General features: G+C 41.7%; 2 protein-coding genes across 2 annotated transcripts; both read left to right on the top strand.

Moving 5' to 3' along the window:
• The first annotated feature begins 5,766 nt into the window (after positions 1-5,766).
• On the top strand, positions 5,767-11,711 carry LOC101077019 (lysophosphatidylserine lipase ABHD12). The gene is made up of 13 exons (XM_011602946.2): positions 5,767-5,976; positions 8,230-8,342; positions 8,418-8,523; positions 8,613-8,732; positions 8,874-8,904; positions 9,007-9,052; positions 9,240-9,369; positions 9,921-9,958; positions 10,019-10,098; positions 10,189-10,271; positions 10,418-10,496; positions 10,898-11,019; positions 11,124-11,711. Exons 1-13 carry the CDS (start codon positions 5,897-5,899, stop codon positions 11,161-11,163), a joined length of 1,068 nt encoding a protein of 355 aa, XP_011601248.2. The 5' UTR covers positions 5,767-5,896; the 3' UTR covers positions 11,164-11,711.
• Positions 11,712-12,182: 471 nt separating this feature from the next.
• On the top strand, positions 12,183-22,358 carry tm9sf3 (transmembrane 9 superfamily member 3). Its single transcript, XM_003963713.3, has 15 exons — positions 12,183-12,393; positions 13,222-13,417; positions 13,558-13,680; positions 15,820-15,980; positions 16,093-16,170; positions 16,392-16,523; positions 16,643-16,809; positions 16,983-17,077; positions 17,152-17,282; positions 17,362-17,501; positions 18,439-18,507; positions 18,922-19,068; positions 19,155-19,238; positions 20,304-20,380; positions 20,938-22,358. The coding sequence occupies exons 1-15, from the start codon at positions 12,301-12,303 to the stop codon at positions 21,003-21,005; spliced, it is 1,761 nt and encodes a 586-aa protein (XP_003963762.1). The 5' UTR covers positions 12,183-12,300; the 3' UTR covers positions 21,006-22,358.
• The last annotated feature ends 10 nt before the right edge of the window (positions 22,359-22,368 follow it).

The following is a 22,368-nucleotide window of genomic DNA, read 5'->3' as shown; positions in this document are numbered from 1 at the left end:
ACATGGTGAGTTCCTTTTCTAGGCTGGCTGCTTCACACGTTATCACTGACTTTATAGACTGTGGGGCAGACAATAGCATAATGGATGAGAATCTTGCAGGATTAGAGTCCCTTTTGTCGTCTGATTTCTGCTAGTGCACTGAATGGACATTCATTTAATAAAGTAATGTCACCAGACTGTTCTGGTGCGAATGTCCCCATCTGGTACCCTCCTATAATCCTAGGTTATTCTTGGCTCCGCCGCCAGTCCATACATTGACTGGGCCACTGGAGTGATCCATGTGTGGGGAACATCATATCATCAGGTCTCTCTCTCAATCCACCATCCTCATCATCCTTACATGTCCCAGTCACTATAAGTTCAGACCAAATCAAATCAAATCAAATCAATCTTTATTTATATAGCGTCTTATACAATCAAAATTGTTTCAAGGCGCTTTCCAGAATCACAGGGCCTGACCCCAGACAAGCAACAGTGGCAAGGAAAAACTCCCCTTTAACAGGAAGAAACCTTGAGCAGGACCAGGCTCATGTAGGGGGGTAAAGAGAGAGGAGAAGGGGGAGGACAGGCAGAAGATAGGATAGGTAGGAGAGGAGAGGAGAGGAGAGGGGAGGGGTAGAGGAGAGGAGAGGAGAAGTAGAGTGAAGGGGAGGTAGAGGAGAAGGAGAAGGAGGAGGAGGAGGAGGGGAAAGAGGAGAGGAAGGGAGAGGAGAGGATGAGGAAAAGGAGAAGGAGAAGAGGAGAGGAGAGGAGAGGAGAGGAGAGGAGAGGAGAGGAGAGGAGAGGAGAGGAGAGGAGAGGAGAGGAGAGGAAGGGAGAGGAGAGGAGAGGAGAGGAGAGGAGAGGAGAGGAGAGGAGAGGAGAGGAGAGGAGAGGAGAGGAGAGGGAGAGGAGAGGCACAGAGCACAGAAACACACACAAAAAATATGATATACAATCACTTCAGCGGGGCCGGAGGTCATTATGCAGCTCCGAGGGCGGCGATACCTGTAAATAAATAGGGGGGGGGAGAAGCAGAAAAACTACACAAGAACTAGTCTGCTTGATGAGGAGAGGAAAGGAGAGGAGAGGAGAGGAAACCATGACCCAGTGGAGTGACAGAGGCCTGTCAGGTGATCATGTTTCTGGACCCCGGCAGCCTTGGCCTATAACAGCATAACTAAGATGTGACCTAACGATTAGACGACCCCCTAAGTATGATAATTTGTCTGTCTATGATAGTAACTGGAACTGCTGAATTAGTAACAATAAGCTTTTTCAAAGAGGTAGGTTTTGAGTCTGATCTTAAAAGTAGCGATGGAGTCAGCCTCCCGTACCTGGACAGGGAGCTGGTTCCATAGCAGGGGGGCCTGGTAGCTAAATGCTCGGCCCCCCATTCTACTCCTAGAAACTCTGGGAACCACAAGTAGACCAGCATTCTGAGAGCGGAGCGGTCTATTGGGCTGATAAGGTATCACTAGCTCCTCCATGTAGGATGGAGCTAGGCCTCTGAGGACCTTGTAGGTCAAAAAAGGGTTTTAAAAATTATTCTAAATTTAACAGGCAGCCAATGAAGCGACGCCAGTACAGGAGTTATGTGATCTCTTTTGTCAATACCTGTCAGAACTGTGGCTACAGCATTTTGGATCAACTGGAGGCTTCTTAAAGAGTTGTTTGGACACCCTGATAATAAAGAGTTACAGTAGTCCAGCCTGGAAGTAACAAATGCATGGACTAACTTTTCAGCATCATGCTGCGTCAGCAGCTTCCTGATCTTTGTGATGTTCCTCAAGTGAAAAAAGGCACTACTAGAGACTAATTTAATGTGTGAGTTGAAGGAGAGATTTTGATCAAAAGTTACTCCTAGATTCCTCACAGAGAGACTAGATGTTAATGAGATACCATCTAGAGTGATCATGTGATCTAATCTATCCCTGAGAGGTTCAGGACCAAACACCATGACCTGAGACCACACCGGGTTGCCCAAGTAACACTACGACCTCTGGGCTGTCTTCAGCAAGGCCAAGGCCACTTCATTGCTACAACATTGACTCTACGACTGTGCGATTGACCTCCTCCCTGGCACGCATCTTTATTCACTGTCCGCTTTCAGAGAATGCAACAGAAACTAATATTACCAAAGCTTTGGCTGCAGGCATCCTTTGTCCCTCATCCTCTCCTCATTTTTTTGTTGAGATGGACAAATCCCTGAGGCCTTGTATTGATCAGAGGGGCGTGTATTACCATCTTGATTTTTTTTGAGACCCAAAAGGAAGATATCTTTCACATCCAGACTAGTGTCTTCTGTAGTAGAACTCACTATTTGTCAAGGCTGAAAAGTAAGTTTCATACATCTTCAGTCTCTTTCTTAGGGTTTCATCGTGTCAGTAGACAGGATTCAAATGGATCCAGCAAAGGTTTCCTCTGTCTCCTCCTGGCAAGTCCCTGACTTCCAAAACCAGTTCCCACACTTCTTTCATTGCCATTTCATGCTCAACTACAGTTGTTTGGCAGCCCCCCGCACAGCCCTGACACCCACTGAGGCACCCTTCCAGTCATCCCCTGCAGTGAATAAGGCTTTCCATATCCTCAGATTGAGGTTCACCTCTGTACTCCAGATGCCTGGCATGGAGCTCCAGCTTGTATTTGAAGTTGATTCTTCAGATGAGGGGAGGGAGCTGTCCTTTCCCAACACTCCAAGATGGAGCACTAGCTCCACCCCTGTGCCTTCTTCTGTGGAAAATAATTATAACATCAGCAATTGAGAGCCATTGCTGGTGAAGATGGCATTGGAGGAGTGGCGCCACTGGTGAGAGCATGCCAAAGAGCAATTGACCATCTGGAGGTCATTAAGAACATTCTGCAAAAAGACCGAACTGTCACCAAGCCTGAAAGTCATTGTTTTTCACAAGTGTCAGTTACTCCCCCTCATCATTCAGGGTCAGGTAATATCAAGCCCGAGACTCTCTCTTTCAAAAGTTCCAGTAAAATGACCCATTTTGTGCCCTTGCCGAAACTTCCATCTGCCAAGGAGACTCCCCAGTTGGTCATGTTCCATGTTTTCTGCCTCCATGGTCTTCCGGTTGAAAGTGAGGACCTAGAGGGATGAAATTTGGAAATGTCTATTGGTGGGAGGTGCTAAAACCACTCAACCTTCAGTGGCATTAAATAAGGTCAATACCCAGATGTTTGTCTTTAACAATTTTGCAGAGCTCTGTGTTTCAGCACATGGGTCAGGCACCATTCAAGAATGCACAGTTTAAATTTCATCGTTCCTGACGAAACGTCTGAAAATATGAAACAAAAGTTATTATATTCAAATTTGACCTGTGGCCTCACAGCATCCTTTCGGCCGTCTGTTGAGTGAAACCGTTGTGAATTCGCTGTTTGCGGATGAGGCTTCATTGTACAAAGTGAAGGTCAGCTCACATTGTTATCAAGAAATTGAAAATTGCAGGTGCTTGATGCATGGGACTTCCTGTTTGAGAGTTGTGAGGGAGCAAAAAAAGGAAATAAAATAGTTTTATTTGAGCATTGATGATCAGATGGCTGTTCAGCCTATGGGCCTTTACATCCTGTGATCTGCCTGCCAAAGTTAGCAGTTATGCAACTCTAAATGTCACAGGAATTTGACATGGTGGGTATGTGTTAGAGGGCGCCTAGACAAGCCAAGAAAGCTCGACAAATAGCCCACAAAATTCTTCAAATTTTAAATCCTGATTGCTGCCGTTCAAAGATAAATGAACAGAATAGCTCACAATTTTAAGTGTGAGCATTTCTGGGGCCAAGGCAACATTTGCCGAGTCCCATTAGACTACATCTGCCAAGTGAATTAGTTTTTTTAAGTGCGGAGCGAGAAGTCACCAACTTTACTCAGGAGAGTCAGAAATGGATGTTTAGCGTTGTAGAAGCCACTTGACTGGATTGTTGAACCTTTAAACCTAAATGTTAGGGGGTCCAGTGCTTTTTCATGGGTTTGGCACATCTCACTGATGAACATGGGAATTTCAGCCTTCTAGTTAAAATTGTTTGGTTTTAATGAAGGCCTCAGGAACACCTTTTGGCTGACCACTGCCCAGGTCTGTCTTAGTTATGTGATGATTAGTATGATGGACATACTGATTTTTTAGCTCCCTGGCTGAAAGCATTTGGGAAATAGATTTAAAAATATATATAAATATAAGGCATCACGATCATATTTTGGCTGATCACTCATCATGATGTTTCCTGGGACACCCATGTTAAACATGCTAAATTTACAGCTGCCCGCGTGAAGCTTTGGAGAGAAACGGGTGTGAAGGTGTGTTTTAAAACAGGTCAAGATCCTGACCTTTACCCTTATCAAGTGTGCACAGAGCTGTGACTCGACACACCAGTCAGGCCCTGTGATGCACAGATTGAGGTTTAATCCTCCTAAGCAAAAGCATCTTCGAAATATGAAGAAAAAGGTGCAATTTCCAGGTATGGCCTGTGGCTCACAGCACCCTTTGCCCTCAGGAAGGTCACAGCGGATTGACAACAAGATCTCATTGTACATAAATCTCATTGAAAATTTAGCCCATCCGCTCAGTGTCAACCAGAAATTGAGATGTATTAATACTATACCATACATGCTGCGTGGCGTTGCCTGTGGTGACGACCTTGGTAACCATAACAATCACAGAATACGCATGATTTTTCGCAATGATAAACAATTAAAAGTTTGTAGAGTAACAGCAATATTGCATAAATGTGGGGTATATTTCTCACTAGAAATATCAAACTGATTTTTTTATAATGTCCAAACTATTGTAGCTCGTGAAACACTGCCCTTTCGTACAAGTGCACACTTGTCATGCTTGAGAGGGCAAACGTGCCAGAGACACCAGTGGGAGTATTATACGTATAGGCAGTGATTCCGGGTAGTGATTTTCCTTCCTTACCTCGGCTTATGTGGTTCTTCCAGTCATAGGTTTGTTGATTGTTTGCAGTGTTTGTGTCTCACACCGTGACATCGGGCTACCTGACCGACCGGTATTAGACGCTCATTCAAACTAGAGAGGAGTTCAAAGGAATGCCCGTTACTCTCCCTGACTGTCTGGTGCTGCAGCGGCTCAGGCGCTCAGCTTGACCCTGCAAATTTCCTTGTGCACAAAATTATGCATCCCTACTCCCTCCATTCAGCGCCTTTGGCAACAAAAATGGGCTTTCGTTTGACAGTACACACACAAGCGTCACTGATTGTGCCTACACCAAATGTAATTAAGTATATAGTGCATTTTAACACAATAGAATGCACTTCAAAGCACATGCCTAATAGAAGTAAAGACAAAATCTTTTTTTTTTTTTTTAAATGCAAGAACTTTATTCTCCTTATTGTGTAAGTGCCTGAGAACAGTGCATAATAACATGAGTGTAGCATGATATTCTGGATTATGGTCACATGGCCTACAAGAACTTAATGTTGTGTTGCGGTAACAGTGTAACTGCAGGATAATGCTTTAGCCGTTGCCATTCCCTAAGTATTTGTGGAACATTAGGTTTTGTTGGGTTTTGCATAACCAAGAAGGACCATTCTCTCAGCATTAGCTCATAACTAACCTTTATATAACCATATGCTCACATTATCTTTACGTTCTGCGTTACTAGGGATAGGTAGTAGAACCAGAAGGTTACATAACATAGCAGGGTGCTTTATGATCAAAGCCCCTTGGCCTACGATCTTTGGAAGAGCATAATAAAGGAATATAATTTTTAAGGTAGCACGCTGTAGACGTAGTTCCACCTTAACAATTTCAGCACCTCCCCTTCCTTCACTTAAACTCTGTACAAACTTTGTTATCAGAGGGAGTGTGGTTGTTACTGTAATAGTGGCCCAAACTTCAGGGTATGTTTTAAAGTTTAGTTTCGGTTGTTTGCATATAGTGTAGGCTGCAAGATGAGGAAGAGGCTCCATCAACGCGATGATTCACATAACAGCGATGTAAAGTCAAGATTGCGCAAGAAGGAAGAAAAACAGTGAGTTTGGGAGCGGAGTTGAGCAAATATTAACCCAGCTGTGAATCTTTACTTCATGTGACTTTACTTGTTATAACTGTGTAAAGAGCTTAAAGTCTATCCTTATTTTTATGTATTAATATGCATTTGCCTTCATTCTTATGAATACATGCATGTATCAATGAATTCCAACCCTCAATTAACTATTTTATGGCTATAAAACTTCCACTGCAGGTACAGCTGCGACACACATAAAAAAAAGCATCAAAATTAACCTGATAAAATTGCTATATTATTGTGGCAAGCTAGGGTTTTAGGTTGCGGAAAAACTCATATGCAGACTTCTGCCAGTTAATTATGCAGTTCAACTGCAGAATAGCGTCACTTTATTAAACTCTTATTAAACACATAAACGAAGGGAGGTCTTCAATCACACACATAACCTGGCTTATGGTGTGCAAATGCAAACAGTAATTAAAACAGTAATTAAATACATCAACAACCAGAACTCAATAAATAGAACACTAACATTGAAAGTTGCAAAAGATAACATTTACAACGAACAAAAACAGGGTTAGCACCGTTGCTTGTAAGTGTCCGGCAGTGCTTTGATGCCTCGTTGCTGCCTTGGTTAGGCAAGCCAAATTTACAAATCGATCAGTGGCAAATAACAAGCACTCCCAGCAATACAATTTGCAGCGTTCCTCGGAGCCTGTGAGCCAGGAGTACCGCTCGTAGTTAGTGGACTGAAAGTGGCGGACAAATCCTTTTCCCGGTTGTGACAGGGTTGCTAGCTTCGGAGTTGCCTGACCTTGCTTAACAATGTCCAGCTTTTCTTGAAAAGTCCATCTTGAAAATGGCTTTGACAGTAAATCTGCGACCAAATCCATTTCTTCTCCTACTTCAGCCATTGTGGGTTGACAAAACAGCTATTAAATCAACACAACAATATCTTTGCTTGTGCAGCTCCCTACAGATGCAGTTTGCTAGCTCTGGCTAGTACGCTCTCTGACTATCCAATCAAAGCGTGTGAATACGCTGACGTTTCCGTACGCCTGCTAGAGGGCCTTGGTGTCACCAACTCAAAATCTGGTTGAAGCAACAGTTTGATCGACTTTTTTTTATGCTACAGGGCCCGCAGAACTGATTGTGAAGGCCTCCAGGCAGATTTCTCTGACCCTGGCAACAAATAGTGGCTGAAATGTGATTGGTTAAATGCTTGAATATGAAAATACACGTCTGGAAGCAGCGCAACCAGGGGGCTAGCAATGAAAGGAAGCAGACAGACCATTTGGAATTATTTAATACATATTCATGGGCAAAATAATATTAACCTAAAAATAATAATAACCTAAAAATAATATTTTGTCCATGAATCACAGACTGATGTTAATTATATTTTGAAAATATAATTAACATCAGTCTGTGATTCAGATATCTGTGGCTGATCTGAAGTTTTCATGATAATATTGATGAGTAATGATTACATCTGTGTGTTGCTTTATCTTCTACAAAACAATCCACCACACTCTTCCTGGTTTAACCTCCGGTGATTGTCTTTACTATTATTTGTCCTTATCGCAGGCTCACTTTTCACAATAGTGTGGACTGGTAAATTTTACCAATACACAACTACTAGTGAATTAATGAATGACTTGACCTTTAACCTCAGTCACCTGACCACCTTTTTCACTACTAGCTTTTCGTGATTCACTACTGGTGAACTACTGAACACTCATTTGAACAGATGATAAAGTAACAGGTCTGTCATAAATAATAGACTCTTGCGCAATAATTGCCCGTGCATGTTCTTGGATGAACTAGTTATGTAGGTGAAGGTGAAGTGAAGGTGGTTGAGACCCAACTTTCATCTGGCCGTAATTTTGTGAGACATGTTCACTCACTGGAAGCACCGAAGCGCAGGCATATAACCACTTACCAAACGTCCTATTTAGTGAGTTTAAATATGTGACGTGAGCTGAAATGATTTGAAGGAGGACTGGGATTTCCTTATGGAGCTTCTCGCATTTGCTGAGTCAGTTGAAAACACCATCCAGCTGTGGTCAGATGAGGAGAATACAACTTGGCCACTATGCAGTGAAGCAATTATATTTGTGGCCTTGCTATTGTACTTATGACTAATTAATATTATGGATGCTTGTCTTCACAGAGTATTGCTGGTACCCCAAATCATCTGAATTCTGGTCTGAATTTCATGTGCTGCACAGTTTTGTCATTAGCCACTAGGGATCATCTCTGTGTTTCTGTTTTTAGGTCTCCGTCATGGTTGAAAAGAGGCTTATTTGGACTTCTGGTCCTTTTTCTAGCCCCTGTCTCCATTAAGTTCCTGTTAGACTTGATCCAGCACTTTGTATACACTCACAGAGGTAAGTACCTTCCCTTTTCTCTTTGTCAGAAGCACTGTAAACTCCTGTGGTCAGCAACAATTTTCCTGTCTACAGTCAGGGTGCTGTTCTTTAATGACCTCAGCCAACCTGCTGATTTCTCCCTTAATCACACAATCAACATGTACCTGACATCAGAGGAGGGGATCTCTCTTGGGGTTTGGTAAGCTTTTGGTTTATTTTCTTTCTCCAAAGTAAAAAAAAAAAAAAAAAAAGGACCCTGGTTTAAGTGTGTTTTTCCACCTATTTCAGGCACACTGTCCCTGACAGACTGTGGAAAGAGGCGCAGGGGAAGGACTTGGATTGGTACCAGAAAAGTTTAACTGATGGCAGCCCAATATTCATATATCTTCACGGAAATACAGGCAACAGGTATGATGAATAATGAATAATAAATGGGTTGTGTTACAGTTGAATCCTGACAAAACATGCAGCCAAGGTGGCACATAGCAGAGCCAGCATATTTTTATTTTATTAATTATGGCCCGATGTGTTTATGAATCACTCCAACAGGGCGGCACCCCATCGGGTAGGAGTGACAAAAGTGAGTAATTACTGGTGCAAACACATTGATCATTTTGAGATTCAGTTAATGTACAACAGTTTCATAAGCTGTTCTGTGGACAAATAAGTTGTTTATTTACAGGTTTTAAGTGCACTTGGTTACCATGTTCTGGTGCCTGACTACCGAGGTCAGTGAGCATTTCGTTATTACTAATATAAAATTTTCTCTTGACTGAACTGAGCGAAGTTAACGAATTGAAGAACGAATTGTGACAGTCGACAAGTCTGAACTTTGAACGTATCCTTCTGAATGGCTGCCACCTCGTGGCCATGGGTGGTATCATTACGAGTGTCTGACCTGAGAAACCCTAACAGGGTTTGGAGATTCTGCTGGGGAGCCAACTGAACCTGGTTTGACCACTGATGCTCTCTGCATTTACCACTGGGTCAAATCACACAGTGGAAACAGCCTGGTGATCATCTGGGGACACTCTCTCGGGACTGGGTCAGTAAGAAACCACGCACCCTACAGTGGTCCAGATACAGCTTTAGATCTGCACTGTAAAGTCCTTTTTTGAGTGTAAACTTAAAAGTAATAGTCTGTAGCTTTTGCAACTTAGTGACATTTTGCTGCACTTTGCTGACCTGTTTGATGTAACATTTTTAGCCTGCGGGGCGAGCAGTGGCGGCTGCTCTGGCAGTACATTTAAAGAGAAAATCACTGCAGTGCAAAAAAAAAATACAATACAGAAACTTCCCTGAATTGGTGATACCAAATATCACAAATTGCTTCGAAATTACATTAGGCCCAGTTCTCTTAATTATACGCTATTTAGATTGAGTCTCAGTGTGTTCATTGTGTCTTTGCTTTCATAGAATTACCTACTGGTCTGACACAAATGAAATCAACAGAAAAAAAAATTGATTCTGGTGTCATGTGACATTTCGTGATTGAAATGATCCCCTGCTAATAAGCCTGCCTCAATCAGGGGGCACTGGAGAGTAGCTATTAACATTTGCAGCTAACTGAAGCTGTCACTCTTTATTTCTCTACAGAGTGTCCACTAACACAGCAGTAAAACTGGCTGATCAAGGTAGGTTTTACTTCTAAATGGAATAGGAATGCAATATCATCCCAATTTATGCTTTTTTAGGAGTGATTTTTGATGGTGTGATCCTGGAGGGAGCATTCAATAGTGCTCGACAGGAGATTCCCGTCCATCCATTTATATGGGTAAAGTTAATCATTTTGATATATCGCTTTTCTTTATTGCCTCTGAAGTATGCATAGATCCTTCAAGTTTAATTTGTTTTCTGTTTAAAGTATTACTGGAAATATCCAGGCATAGGGATCTTTTTTCCGAAGCCATGGGATAGAAATGTAGTGGTATTTCCTACTGAAGAAAAGTAAGTCTTTGAAGCCTCATGTTCAGCCTCAACAGTGAAGTTTACAATCAAAATCAAACATTTGGGTCATAGCGTTGTTATGTGCTGAGTTAATGTTAATGTTATTATCATTGTAATTACTCCACATATGCTTTTTCATTCTGCAGTTTGAAGAAAATGAAAAGTCCGATCCTTTTCCTTCATTCAGAGGATGATCATTTAGTTCCTATTCCCATTGCACAGCAGGTATTAATTTGGCTGATATCTTGGTGTACATTAAAGTTGAAAACTGAAAACTTACAACGAAGGAACATAAATAATTACCAGCTGTTTTTCCCACAGTTGTCAAACCACCAAAATACTAACAGTATGTGGATAATAAGAAGTTTCTTTAATGCGGTGGAGTGAGGAAAGATAAAGCAGTAGATCGGGTTCAGATGGTTGCATCCATCCATCTCTGTTGAAAGTTACACAGTTCAGGTTTAAAACAAATGCATCATGGACTTTAAAAAGCTTGTACTAACACATTGCATTTAATGTTGTGTCATATTTCTATGCTTTAGCCCATTTGCCTCATCTGCTTGCTGCAAAATGTATTAGGCTTATGTTCAGATATGGACTTGACTCCCTTTGCTGTGTCCTCTCAGTTATATGAGGTGGCCCTGAATGCCCAGAATGCTGAGCGGGTGAAACTGGTGACATTTGATGGCTCTTTAGGGTACCTGCACAATGGTCTCTACAGAGACCCCAAACTGCCTGGCATCCTCAAGTGAGCACAAAACATTTTAGTTGCTGCAAATCAGTATGTGTTCTGATAAGTGATTTTTTTTTTTTACCCTTTTCTTAACACACCATCTCATTTGTCCTCTGCAGGAACTTTGTGCAGTCTTTGCAGTTTTTGAAAAATGGATAAAGAAAGCATACATCTTACAGAAAGTTTTCATTTGAAATGTGTGATTATACATGAGGCAAAGCTGATGAGCTTTTACACTTATCTGTCAATTATTCATCTGTGATCATCAGGGAATCAAAAGTCTTTTGGGGGCTACAAAAGGTGTTTGACTCTGCCCATCCTCTGAGTTTTGTAAGAAAATTCCTGCCTACAGTATAGTAATGGATACTGAATTGGCATAATGGAGGTTTTATTATGTGTTACTTTCACTTAATTGGTGTTTGATTTATTTTAGTTGAATAGGATACTAGTCTGTCAGCAGTGGACTCGGAATTAGCCAAATTTAATTTACACAGGGAAAAGACTTGCTACATCATGTGTGTAACCTTCCATATCTTGGCTGAACTGCTAAATCTTGCAAGTATGAGGCCTGACATTATTCCCAATAAAAAATAGAAAAGCACTCGGAAAGTGTTACTGAGGTAATATGGGTGAGATATGGACTGATGTGAATATGGATGAAATTGCTAATAAATAAATTAATAAAAATCACTTTGGGGACATATTAACACAAGTCTCGTTTGTAAAGTTTGAAAAAGAAGTTGAAATTAGTTTAATATTTTGTCTTTAACTAAATGTTACATTGGTAATTCACAATCTGCAAGGTGTTGACTGTTGCTTTATTAAAACAAATATGGGGGGAACGTAGAAATATTGATACAACGTTATGTGCATCATAACAAGAGCGCCTGCAATGAATTTAGCTCAACTGTTATAGAAAATAGAAAACATTGTTACACTAACTAAAGGATAATAACGTGGCGGCTCATAAGAGTGAAAAGACCGATTTGTTGTGTGGAGTGAAGACGGTCCAGCAGTCGGATGACGTGGCTGAAAGGTTGCAGACGGATGCTCTGAAAGAGTTGCTTTATCCATCGCTTGATGCATCGCTTTCCACTCTGATTGGAGGCTCTTTACCACGTGACCAAGACAAACCAATCGGATACGAGTGCGTTGGCAATTCTTGAAGTGCTTTACGCCATATGCGTACGAGAGCGTCCCGAAAATTCCCTCTGTCATACAACCAGGAAGAAGGTGGGATAGCCGTGCCAAGCTAACGTCCCCAGTCCTTCTTCTTACTTTTTTCCCCCGAAAATCATGGCATCTTCCCGGTGGAAAGTGGTAGCAGCGGCCCTCCTTCTTGTACTTGGAGCTTTCTTACCTGTCGACGCAGACGAGCACGAGCACACGGTAAGATAGCGTGCGGAGAGGCCGATTGAAATGAGGAAGCCTTGATAATAATGGACGTTTGTGCTGTGTGTAAACTGCTAACTGTAGCTTTGGCGGTTCGCTACATTCGAGAAATGAGAATAATAAGACTTGACACAGTGGCTAGTTCAGAGACTTCTGCTGTTTATCGTTATTGTGGATCATAAACTAGTTTGCATTGAGTTTGGCTGTCATTATTTATCGGCCTAGAGCCCCACGGCTAACGCTAGCTTGTTGCACGTATCCCCCGTTGGTCTTCATAAGCTTTTTCGAGCCCGGCTAGAATTGTGCTTAAGTTAGCCTAGGTTATATGAAAATAAACTACATTTATTCATAATAACAATAAATTCCTTAAGGTAGCGGACAAAAAATGTAGCGTCATATTTCAAGTAAATGCTGTAATTTCAAGTAAACCTCGGTTTTATATGAGGCCCTCTTAGTCATTTCTGTTCACATACCACTTAATTACAATTGTTTAACGGGCTAATAAGGCGTATTACAATTTAACAGACGAGTTTTCTATATACAGTTGATGTAAACGGAAGTAACACTTCACCACGTTTAGTGCTTTAATGTGCATTGACAGCGTATATTTCCCACATTTCACCTTTCATTCTTCAGATGGCTTGAATGCAATGATACTTTTTACAGTCCAATATGGTTATTAAACATCTTATCGTCCATTTCCTCCCTAATTAAACAAATGCTTTTACATTGTGTGAGCTGCAGGTTGTTAGAAACCTGTAAAGCGAGCTGAGTTGTTGCAGCATTCCTGAAATTACCAGCAAATATCCCTGTTTTCTTTTGCAGTACACCGATAAAGAGGAGATAGTTCTATGGATGAACACAGTGGGGCCTTACCACAACCGTCAGGAGACGTACAAGTATTTTTCTCTGCCCTTTTGTGTGGGCAAAAAGAAGACCATCAATCATTACCATGAAACACTTGGGGAGGCTCTGCAGGGAGTGGAGCTTGAATTTAGCGGCCTAGAAATCAATTTCAAAGGTATTCTGCTGTCCCATCACCTTCATCTGCAGTATACATAAACTGATGAGAGCGCTGACATTTCTGTCTTTGACTCTAATTGGTCATAATTTGTTTTCCCCTTCTGCAACCAACCAATGTTGCATTTATGATCCCTGCAGAAGAAGTAATGCAGAAAAACTACTGTGAGATCGACCTGGACAAGGCCAAACGGGACGCCTTTGTCTATGCCATAAAGAATCACTACTGGTACCAAATGTATATTGATGACCTGCCTATCTGGGGTAAGTAGAATTTCCTCTTAAAGTATTTTACTTGGTTTTAATATGTGTTGGTGTTATTTATATTATTTTGCATTTCTGAGCTATTTATAGACATCTTAGCTTGCCAGCCTGCAAAGGTTTGCAGCCATGTTGTGGTACTACATCAAAGTGACTGTCTGATATCAGAACAGCTATACTAGGTACATCCTCCGTGGCACTGTCTTGACCATTTTGACCCAGGCCTATAGTTGGTTATTTCAGACACATTACTCTCAATTTTTGCAGTTCCTCCCATGAGCAGCCCAAGGAAAGCTTTGAGTGAACACTTTTCAGTAGGCAGAGGTAGCTTATGACAGCGTTTTACGTGTTATAGGAGTCCTATAACACGTAAAATGCTGTCATAAGCAACAGTGCCAAACTCTCAATAGGAGGAAGAGGGGTACAACAGCCTAGCAAAAACACCAACTATCACAACCCCTGCTAGATCTTTCATCGATAGATGGACCTGCAAGCCAGCCCAAAGTCTGCACTTTCCTAGACACACACATACCGAAGTCCGCACTTTCCTAGACACACACATATTGGGGAAAGCTCAGTTTTTCTGACAGGCTAGTGCTGCAGAAAAATGCTGCTTATTTTAATTGGCCCCTCCAGTTTTTTGGAACCCACCCACAATCAACATCCTGGCACTGCTGGTTCATAGGGCTAAAGTGGACAAATATATCATCATTGAAATCATTCAGGCTGACTTTCAAAGGAAACTGCAATTGGAAGACATTGGCTCTGTTAAAACATGTAGCATTTGATTAGCTTAAAAAATCCAGAGTTCCTTAAAAGGTGATTACTCAGAATGCTGCTTTAAATGCACTGTTATGTGTTTTTGGAGCTTTTCTGTTGAACATGGTTTTGTCACTTCTCCAGCGTGCATTATTAGAAAAAGAGACTCCGGAGGACTCGCTGCATTGAATGATCCGTATTGTCACTTGCATACGTGGTAAAAGTTTACACAATGATGCCACTCCTACGGTTGTTCAAACATCCTATTGTCAGCTGTTACAGGTAGTGGGTGGCGTTCAGTCTGTACACATTTGTTCCATAATTATAATAAAAAGATGTAGACTTAGTTCTGGTTTGTCACCATCCTTTTCTCTAAATTAGTGATTATTACAATTTACACAATGACACACTTGGGAGAGGTTACCAAGAGAGGGTTTCTGTTCAGCATCTGTTAATATCGTGTTTAATCGCTTGGTAACCACAGCAACCTTCAACAGTAGTGGTGGAAAAAGTATTTGAGTGGGATTAGAGCTCTACTGTGTGCTGTTGGCAGGGCTACTAAAAGTTAATTTGATGAAGTGATGTTTTTTATTTTTTGTTCAGTTTGGAACTTATTCACATGTTATTTGTTGACTTTAATACTGACAATGTTGAGCACTGACAAAAGTTAGCAGCCACAGCTAAAGCCACAGCGATTAAATCAAAGAGAGGGAGAGGAAGAGGAGAGGAGAGGAGAGGAGAGGCACGGAAACACATACAAAAATACACTATTTATGCAAGCCGCCGGCCAAGTGGGTCAGCGTGGCCGGAGGTCATCACACAGCTCCGAAGGCGGCGATACCTGTAAATGAATACAGAAGGGGGGGGGGGGGCAGAAAAATTACACAAGAATCAGCATAACTAGTCTACTTGATGAGGAGGAGAGGAGAGGAGCCAGTGGGGTGACAGCGATGGACGAGTTGAAGCGTCAGTGTTTGTATGTTCCGAATCAGCAGCATGGCAGTCTCTGCGTCGCTCCGAAAAGACTTTGCCATGGTTTCGCTAGGCTCCCGGCAGACTGTGCACAAGCTCAGAGGGATGCTTCCAGCTCAGCCAAATGTAGCGCACATCAAATTTGTCAGCTCCCCGTCCACATGCTCTCATAAATGTACTCACAACCTTGTGATCTAGGCGTAGGGGTATCTATGGTAGCCGTCTGACTTCATTCAGTGTTCTCTGGGCCAATTTACAGGCGTCCACATTAATTTTACGTAATCAAACTAAGGTAGACATTTGGTTTTCTTGTGTTCATATAAATGCACTTATTGACTCCCATCCATTATTTAACCATTGTTGTAAGAACCTGTTATTTGTTAACATTAACACGTTTCAAATATTTTCCAGGCATTGTTGGTGAGGCTGATGAGAATGAAGAAGATTATTATCTGTGGACGTACAAGAAACTGGAGATTGGCTTCAACGGTAACAGAATAGTTGATGTCAATCTCACCAGTGAAGGAAAAGTCAAGCTCGTGCCAAACACGAAAATTGCCATGTCCTATTCTGTGAGTATAGGCAGATATGTCGCTGTGCAATTTATTCTACACAGAACAGTTCCTATAACTGTGTGGTGCTCACCACATTCATGTGTTAACATATATATCTTGCTTTTCGCAGGTAAAGTGGAAGAAGTCGGATGTGAAGTTTGAGGATAGATTTGACAAATATCTGGACCCATCTTTCTTCCAGCACAGGGTGAGTTAAATCGCACCTTTGCAGGTTTGAGCTGCCTCTTCTTCCTCTGCTATGTTTGCAGCACTAACACAGTTGTGATGTTTCTCAGTGGTAATTTAGCTTATTTGCCTTTACAGTTGGTTTACGTAGTCAGGCTGAGCCCTCAGAGCAGAAATTTCATTCACTTTGTGACTTGAATGTTTGAAATATGTGATTGGCTGTTTTTCTTACATTGGTTTTAGATTCACTGGTTCTCAATCTTCAACTCATTCATGATGGTTATTTTCCTGGTGGGGCTGGTGTCCATGATCCTAATGAGAACACTGAGAAAGGATTACGCCAGATACAGTAAAGAGGAGGAAATGGATGACATGGTAAGAATTTTCTCACTGAATGTTTGCTTTGAAGGACTTTTTGGGATTTGAACTGTAATGAACCATGTGCGGGAGGTCTAAAATGGCATCTGACATTGATTCTTTGTGTGTTGGAACAGGACAGAGACCTGGGAGATGAATACGGGTGGAAGCAGGTACACGGCGATGTGTTTCGGCCATCAAGCCATCCACTGATGTTTTCCTCACTGATCGGCTCTGGCTGTCAGATCTTCTCTGTTTCGCTTATCGTCATCATTGTTGCAATGGTCGAAGATTTGTACACAGAGTAAGTGCTGCTTGAAAAGCTGCCTGTTGATGGTTTTTAGAGGTTTAGGTTCAAAATGAATCAACCACTATTATAGAGTAAACGGCTGTTTTTGGGGCTTTTAATCTAAAATTGCTGCAGGAAGGCTCTTACGCTGTCTGCTCAGGGCTCCCTCACCTCATTTGTCTTTGCAGGAGAGGATCCATGCTGAGCACAGCTATATTTGTGTATGCTGCCACCTCTCCTGTAAATGGCTACTTTGGTGGAAGCTTGTATGCAAAACAAGGAGGTAATTATAAATTTATCCTATTTTCCTCTCTGAATCCAAAGCTGATTGTTAACCGTGTGTTTTCTGACCAACAGGCAGAAGATGGATTAAGCAAATGTTCATTGGGGCCTTTTTGATCCCAGCCATGGTCTGTGGGACTGCTTTCTTTATCAACTTCATTGCGATCTATTACCACGCCTCAAGAGCCATCCCATTCGGCACCATGGTTAGATTTGACACAGACTGTCAGCTGAAATGAAACTGATGTAGATGGCGAGCTCCACTGGTGTTTATGCTTTTCGCAGGTCGCTGTCTGCTGCATCTGCTTCTTTGTTATTCTGCCACTGAACTTGGTGGGAACAATTCTGGGGAGGAATCTGTCTGGCCAGCCGAACTTTCCCTGCCGAGTGAATGCAGTGCCACGGCCAATCCCAGAGAAGAAATGGTGGGTGTTTGCCCTGAGTACTTAACTGCTGAATAAATTGCTAATATTCAGCAAGACAACATCCACTTTGACTGACTATAATGTGCCTACACACACCGGCCACTTTATTAGGTCAACCTGTTCAATTGCTTAACACAAATGGCTAATCAGCCAATCACATGGCTGCAACTCAATGCATTCAGGCACGTAGATGTGGTCAAGATAACTTACCGAAGTTCAACCCAGCACCAGAAAGGAAGAAAGGGGATTTAAGTGGCTTTGAAGATGTCGTGGTTTTTGGTGCCAAAGGGGTGGTCTCAGTGTTTCAGAACCTGCCCACATGACAGATCTGTCAAAATCTTTGAGGAACTGTTCCAAGAGCTGCATAAAGGAATTGATGCAGTTCTGATGGCAAAAGTGGGTCCAACCTTTTAGTAGTGTGTTGGAAAATCAGGTTTGAATTGACAGAAAATCTCCTGTTGTTGTAAAGTCAAATTACTACAGCCTTAACTGTAGGTGTCCCTTCTTTAGGTGTTAGTTATCAATATTGAAGTAGATGAGAAATGGTTGGATCATTGAAGTATGAAGTAGATGAGAAATCATCCAACCAAATCCATCCTTCCCTCTGGTTGGATAAAGGCTGGTGTTGATCCATGTCTGGAGTTATCCTGGATGCCTTTGGGCGGGAGACTTTGTTGGCTAATATACACAGACAGGCACCAATTCAGAGTAGAGTACCTGGAGAGAACCCTTCTATGAAATGATGCCTGTACAAACTCTTAAAAGGAGTATGAAAAGAGTGGTAAACAGGTGCAGTAACATTCTCAGTAATGCGTTGCTTCAAGAAACTTCAGATTTCCTTCTAGTCCTTCAGTTATTGGCACTTCTTGCTCCAAAAGGATAAACTCAGATGACCTTTTGATGTGGCTTGTTTATGTTGTCTTTTGTGTTATCACAGGTTCATGGAGCCAGCAGTCATCGTTTGTCTGGGAGGAATCCTTCCTTTTGGGTCTATTTTCATTGAAATGTAAGTCTTTGCTCCAAAGGTCCGTTTACACCAAAAGCGAGTGACGCTAATTGTGCGACCAGTTTACATACAAAGTCAGTGCAAATGCACAAGATGTGAATTCAGACGTGAATTGTGGGATGGATGCAAAATTCACCGCTGTAGCTGTACAAAGTTCCCTGGCACACATCCTATTGATGCCTGTTCCACTTAGACAGAGTTGTGCATTTTTAAGAAGTTGTCATTTATATTCATATTTTACTAAAAGAGCTGCATCATCTATTGTTTGTCTTCTCATTCCTATAAAACAAATCCTGGGTTCTCATATTTTGTGCATGCAAGTTCCCACTTGCATTTGATGCCAACGCACCTTAACACAGGTGTAGTTTGGGGACGTTGGCAGCAGGTGACTTCATGTTGGCTTTTGCGTTTCAGGTACTTTATCTTCACCTCCTTTTGGGCCTACAAAATTTACTATGTGTACGGTTTTATGATGCTGGTCCTGGTCATCCTCTGCATCGTGACGGTTTGCGTCACCATCGTTTGCACATACTTCCTGCTCAATGCTGAGGACTACAGATGGTGAGTGTAGCTGTGGAGCCTCATTGATTCAGCACCTCTTAATCATCTGTCCAAGGTCCGATTGACATTGATCCCGTCTTTTCCAGGCAATGGACAAGTTTCCTCTCTGCTGCATCCACGGCTGTTTACGTTTACATGTACTCGTTTTACTACTACTTCTTCAAAACTAAGTAAGTTCCAGGTTTTATCTACCGTATTTTCACGACCACAAGGCACACCGTATTTTTAGGCGCATGCTAAAACATACAGTAAAAAATGACAACGGAAGTAAAACAGTGAGTTTCGACACATTTATTGAACAAAACATTCGTTCTTCCACCACAAAACCATCAAAGTTTTCATCTTCTGTATCTGAATTAAACAGCTGCACTATTTCAATGTCCAACATCCCGAATTCCTCTTCTTCATCATCTGAATCAGACTCACCGACCGGTTCCACTTCAGAGTTGATGCCGACTTTTGTGAAACCACTTACAATACATGAAGACGGTATCATAGCCAATGCGTCTATAATCCACCCGCATATGGTGGCATAACTTGCCTGCCGCTGCCTCATAGATGATGCAGCCGCTGCGCAACAGTTGTCCTTGCACGTATGGAGAGATGCCGCCTCCTCATAAAGCGAAAACATCCATTTCTTCAGCAATCGCTTTGGCCTTTTGTCGGATGGTGACAGTAGAGCCGCCCCTTCCAGTTGTTCGCTGTTCCACAAACAACTGTCCCACTTGGTCTTCCAGCTCGGGCCACCTTGCTTTGTTCCCGCAGAAACTCAGCTTCGTCTTCCTCACTTTCGTTCACTTTCTTGTTTTCTCCACTTTCTAAACATGGACTCATTTCCATTAAAATGTCTTGCAGCTGCTCGATTGCCATTTTCAGCCATATATTAGATGGTCTGCAGTTTAAAGTAAGCCTCATACGCGTGTCGCTTGACCGGCGCCATTTTAGGAGGTCCTTACGCATAGGTGTGCCGCTAATCGATGGGCGGAGCGTTTACCGTAGTGCACCCACCAAAGGCACACAGCAGATTTTGGAACTCAGTCCACACACAAGGCGCACCATATTATAAGGTGCACCGTCAATTTTTGAGAAAATCTCAGTTTTTTAGGTGCGCCTTATAGTCGTGAAAATACGGTAACCTACAGTATATACAAGTCATATTCACACCTGAGGCTTGAAAGCATTTCCAAATAGTTTTGGCAAAACCCAGTCATTTTTCTTTCTTTGTTTCCTTCCAGGATGTACGGGCTGTTCCAGACATCCTTCTACTTTGGTTACATGGCTGTGTTCAGCACTGCTTTAGGAATTATGTGTGGTGAGTCTTCAGTCATGTTCCACAGTGTAATAAACTCAAAAGGAATTTAGCTTTTGCATCTATCAGAGCTCTTGAGTGCTATATTCATGTATAGATGCCTAATTACAGTGTTAAGTGTTCCCAAGTATTTTTAAATATGCTGAATGCTCTGAACTACTGGAGTTTGGATTTTACAGTTGATAGTTGTCAGGTAACTTGTTTAACAGCTTGTGGATTTAAATTGGGCTCTGCCACTTAAACTGACCAGTTCAACTGGCAGAGCCTGATTCAAAGTGATGATGAAGCGGTAACGTGATCACACTAACAAAAGCGATGCTGTTTTTTGCCTTTTGTTTGGTGAGTTATTTTTGAAAATGGACATGAATTATTTTTGGTAGTGGTTAAGTTGAACTGACTGACCTCTTTCATTTTGCCACTGTACATTACATGGTTCCTATGGAGCATCTAATGTCTACTTTGAGATCGTTTTAATGTGTATTTTCTAATGATGTTCTGTTGTGTAGCCCCTCTTGTCCTCGCCTGTGTCAGGTCAGCTGAATGAGATGTGCTTGTTGCAGGTGCTGTTGGATACATGGGAACAAGTGCCTTTGTGAGGAAGATCTACACAAATGTGAAAATTGACTAAGAAGCGAAGCAGCAACACAGGGATATTAAAAGATTTTCCTACATGTAACCCGAAAGACGCCAGGCACAAGTCGTTCATTACTTTTCTTTCTTGCAAAGAGATCATGAGAGTCTGGCTTTGTACAATGTAGGTGGTTTAAGTTTCCTTTTCCTTAATGAATTTCACCGCCACACCTCAAAACAAGATTGCATCTGCAACAGAGACAAAGAAAAGGATTTGATTTTTATCAATTGTATTCAGACTAAAGTTTAAGGCTGACATGGCTTCTCTTTTGTAACCCAGTCCCACCAGAGACCAGAGAACATAAATGTTTTTGAAGGAACTGTGTAGCTCTCTTCAGTGAAGAGGCCAAAGTGTTTTGAAAGCCTTTGTTCTATTGTGTCGGAATGTAGAGAGTCGGGGATCTGCTAGTGTTCTGACTTGATTTCTATTTTGTATCCTTAAAGTTAGTCCAAACATCATTATGACAGTTTGTATTTTTGATTTACATCACTGTGGGGAAAAAAACATAAAAATGTCAATCCAGAATCATTCCCCAGTTTAAAAACAATGATTAATTCCCTGTTATAGTAGCAGTCCATCCAGTTGAGATTTTAGTCCTGAGGGTTGAGGTACAGTATAAACATGTTTGATGTGATCTCATTTCCCCCATTTCACTGGGGCTTTCTTAATGTTTGGGTTTGAATGAAGACTACTTGTAAAGATAATATATGGATGGGAGTGTATATAACCTTAATGTACCTTTAGATGTAGATCCCAAAATGTATTTTCATTGTACAGATTTACTACAGGGTGTTTCTTTTTTTATGAATTGAGTGGAAAACAATATTTTTGTCTTTGTTTGCTTGGGGTGGGGCTGGTGGCACTTATAGCCTGCCTGAAGTTGCATGAGTTTTCCAACCATCTCATCCAGTCAGCCAGGGCAGTTGGGTTCTATTCTTCATTCTTGGAACAATTCAGTGTGCACTAAGTTTGCTTGTAGACATTTATCAGTTCAGATATTATTTCAAGCTTTAAAAAAAAAAAAAAAAAAAAAAGTTTCCATTAAGGTTTTCCATTAAGCCATCTCCATCTCGTTCTAAAGCCCAACCTGAAACACCTGTGAATGTCAGGAGGCAGTCGCTTTGTTTCTGCCAACATACTGTATAAAAGTTGACATGTTCACCTGTAGATGTTTTCATCACCACACAGTGGTGTATTTTTGAAGCCCTTTTCTCCATTTTATGTAAATACAGTATGTACCCTACCTGTATGAGAAGTGGCAATGCACCCCATTCCCCGAATTTGGTTTTGACACCTTATGTTGTGTAAAAGTGTCTAATCAGATGTTTTGGATCTGCATATTAACTTGCTGTAAAAAAAA

This window comes from Takifugu rubripes, chromosome 4 (assembly GCF_901000725.2).
Source record: "Takifugu rubripes chromosome 4, fTakRub1.2, whole genome shotgun sequence".
Lineage (NCBI taxonomy): Eukaryota > Metazoa > Chordata > Actinopteri > Tetraodontiformes > Tetraodontidae > Takifugu > Takifugu rubripes.
The sequence above is the reverse complement of the archived record's forward strand: the minus strand, read 5'-3'. Positions and strand labels throughout refer to the sequence as shown.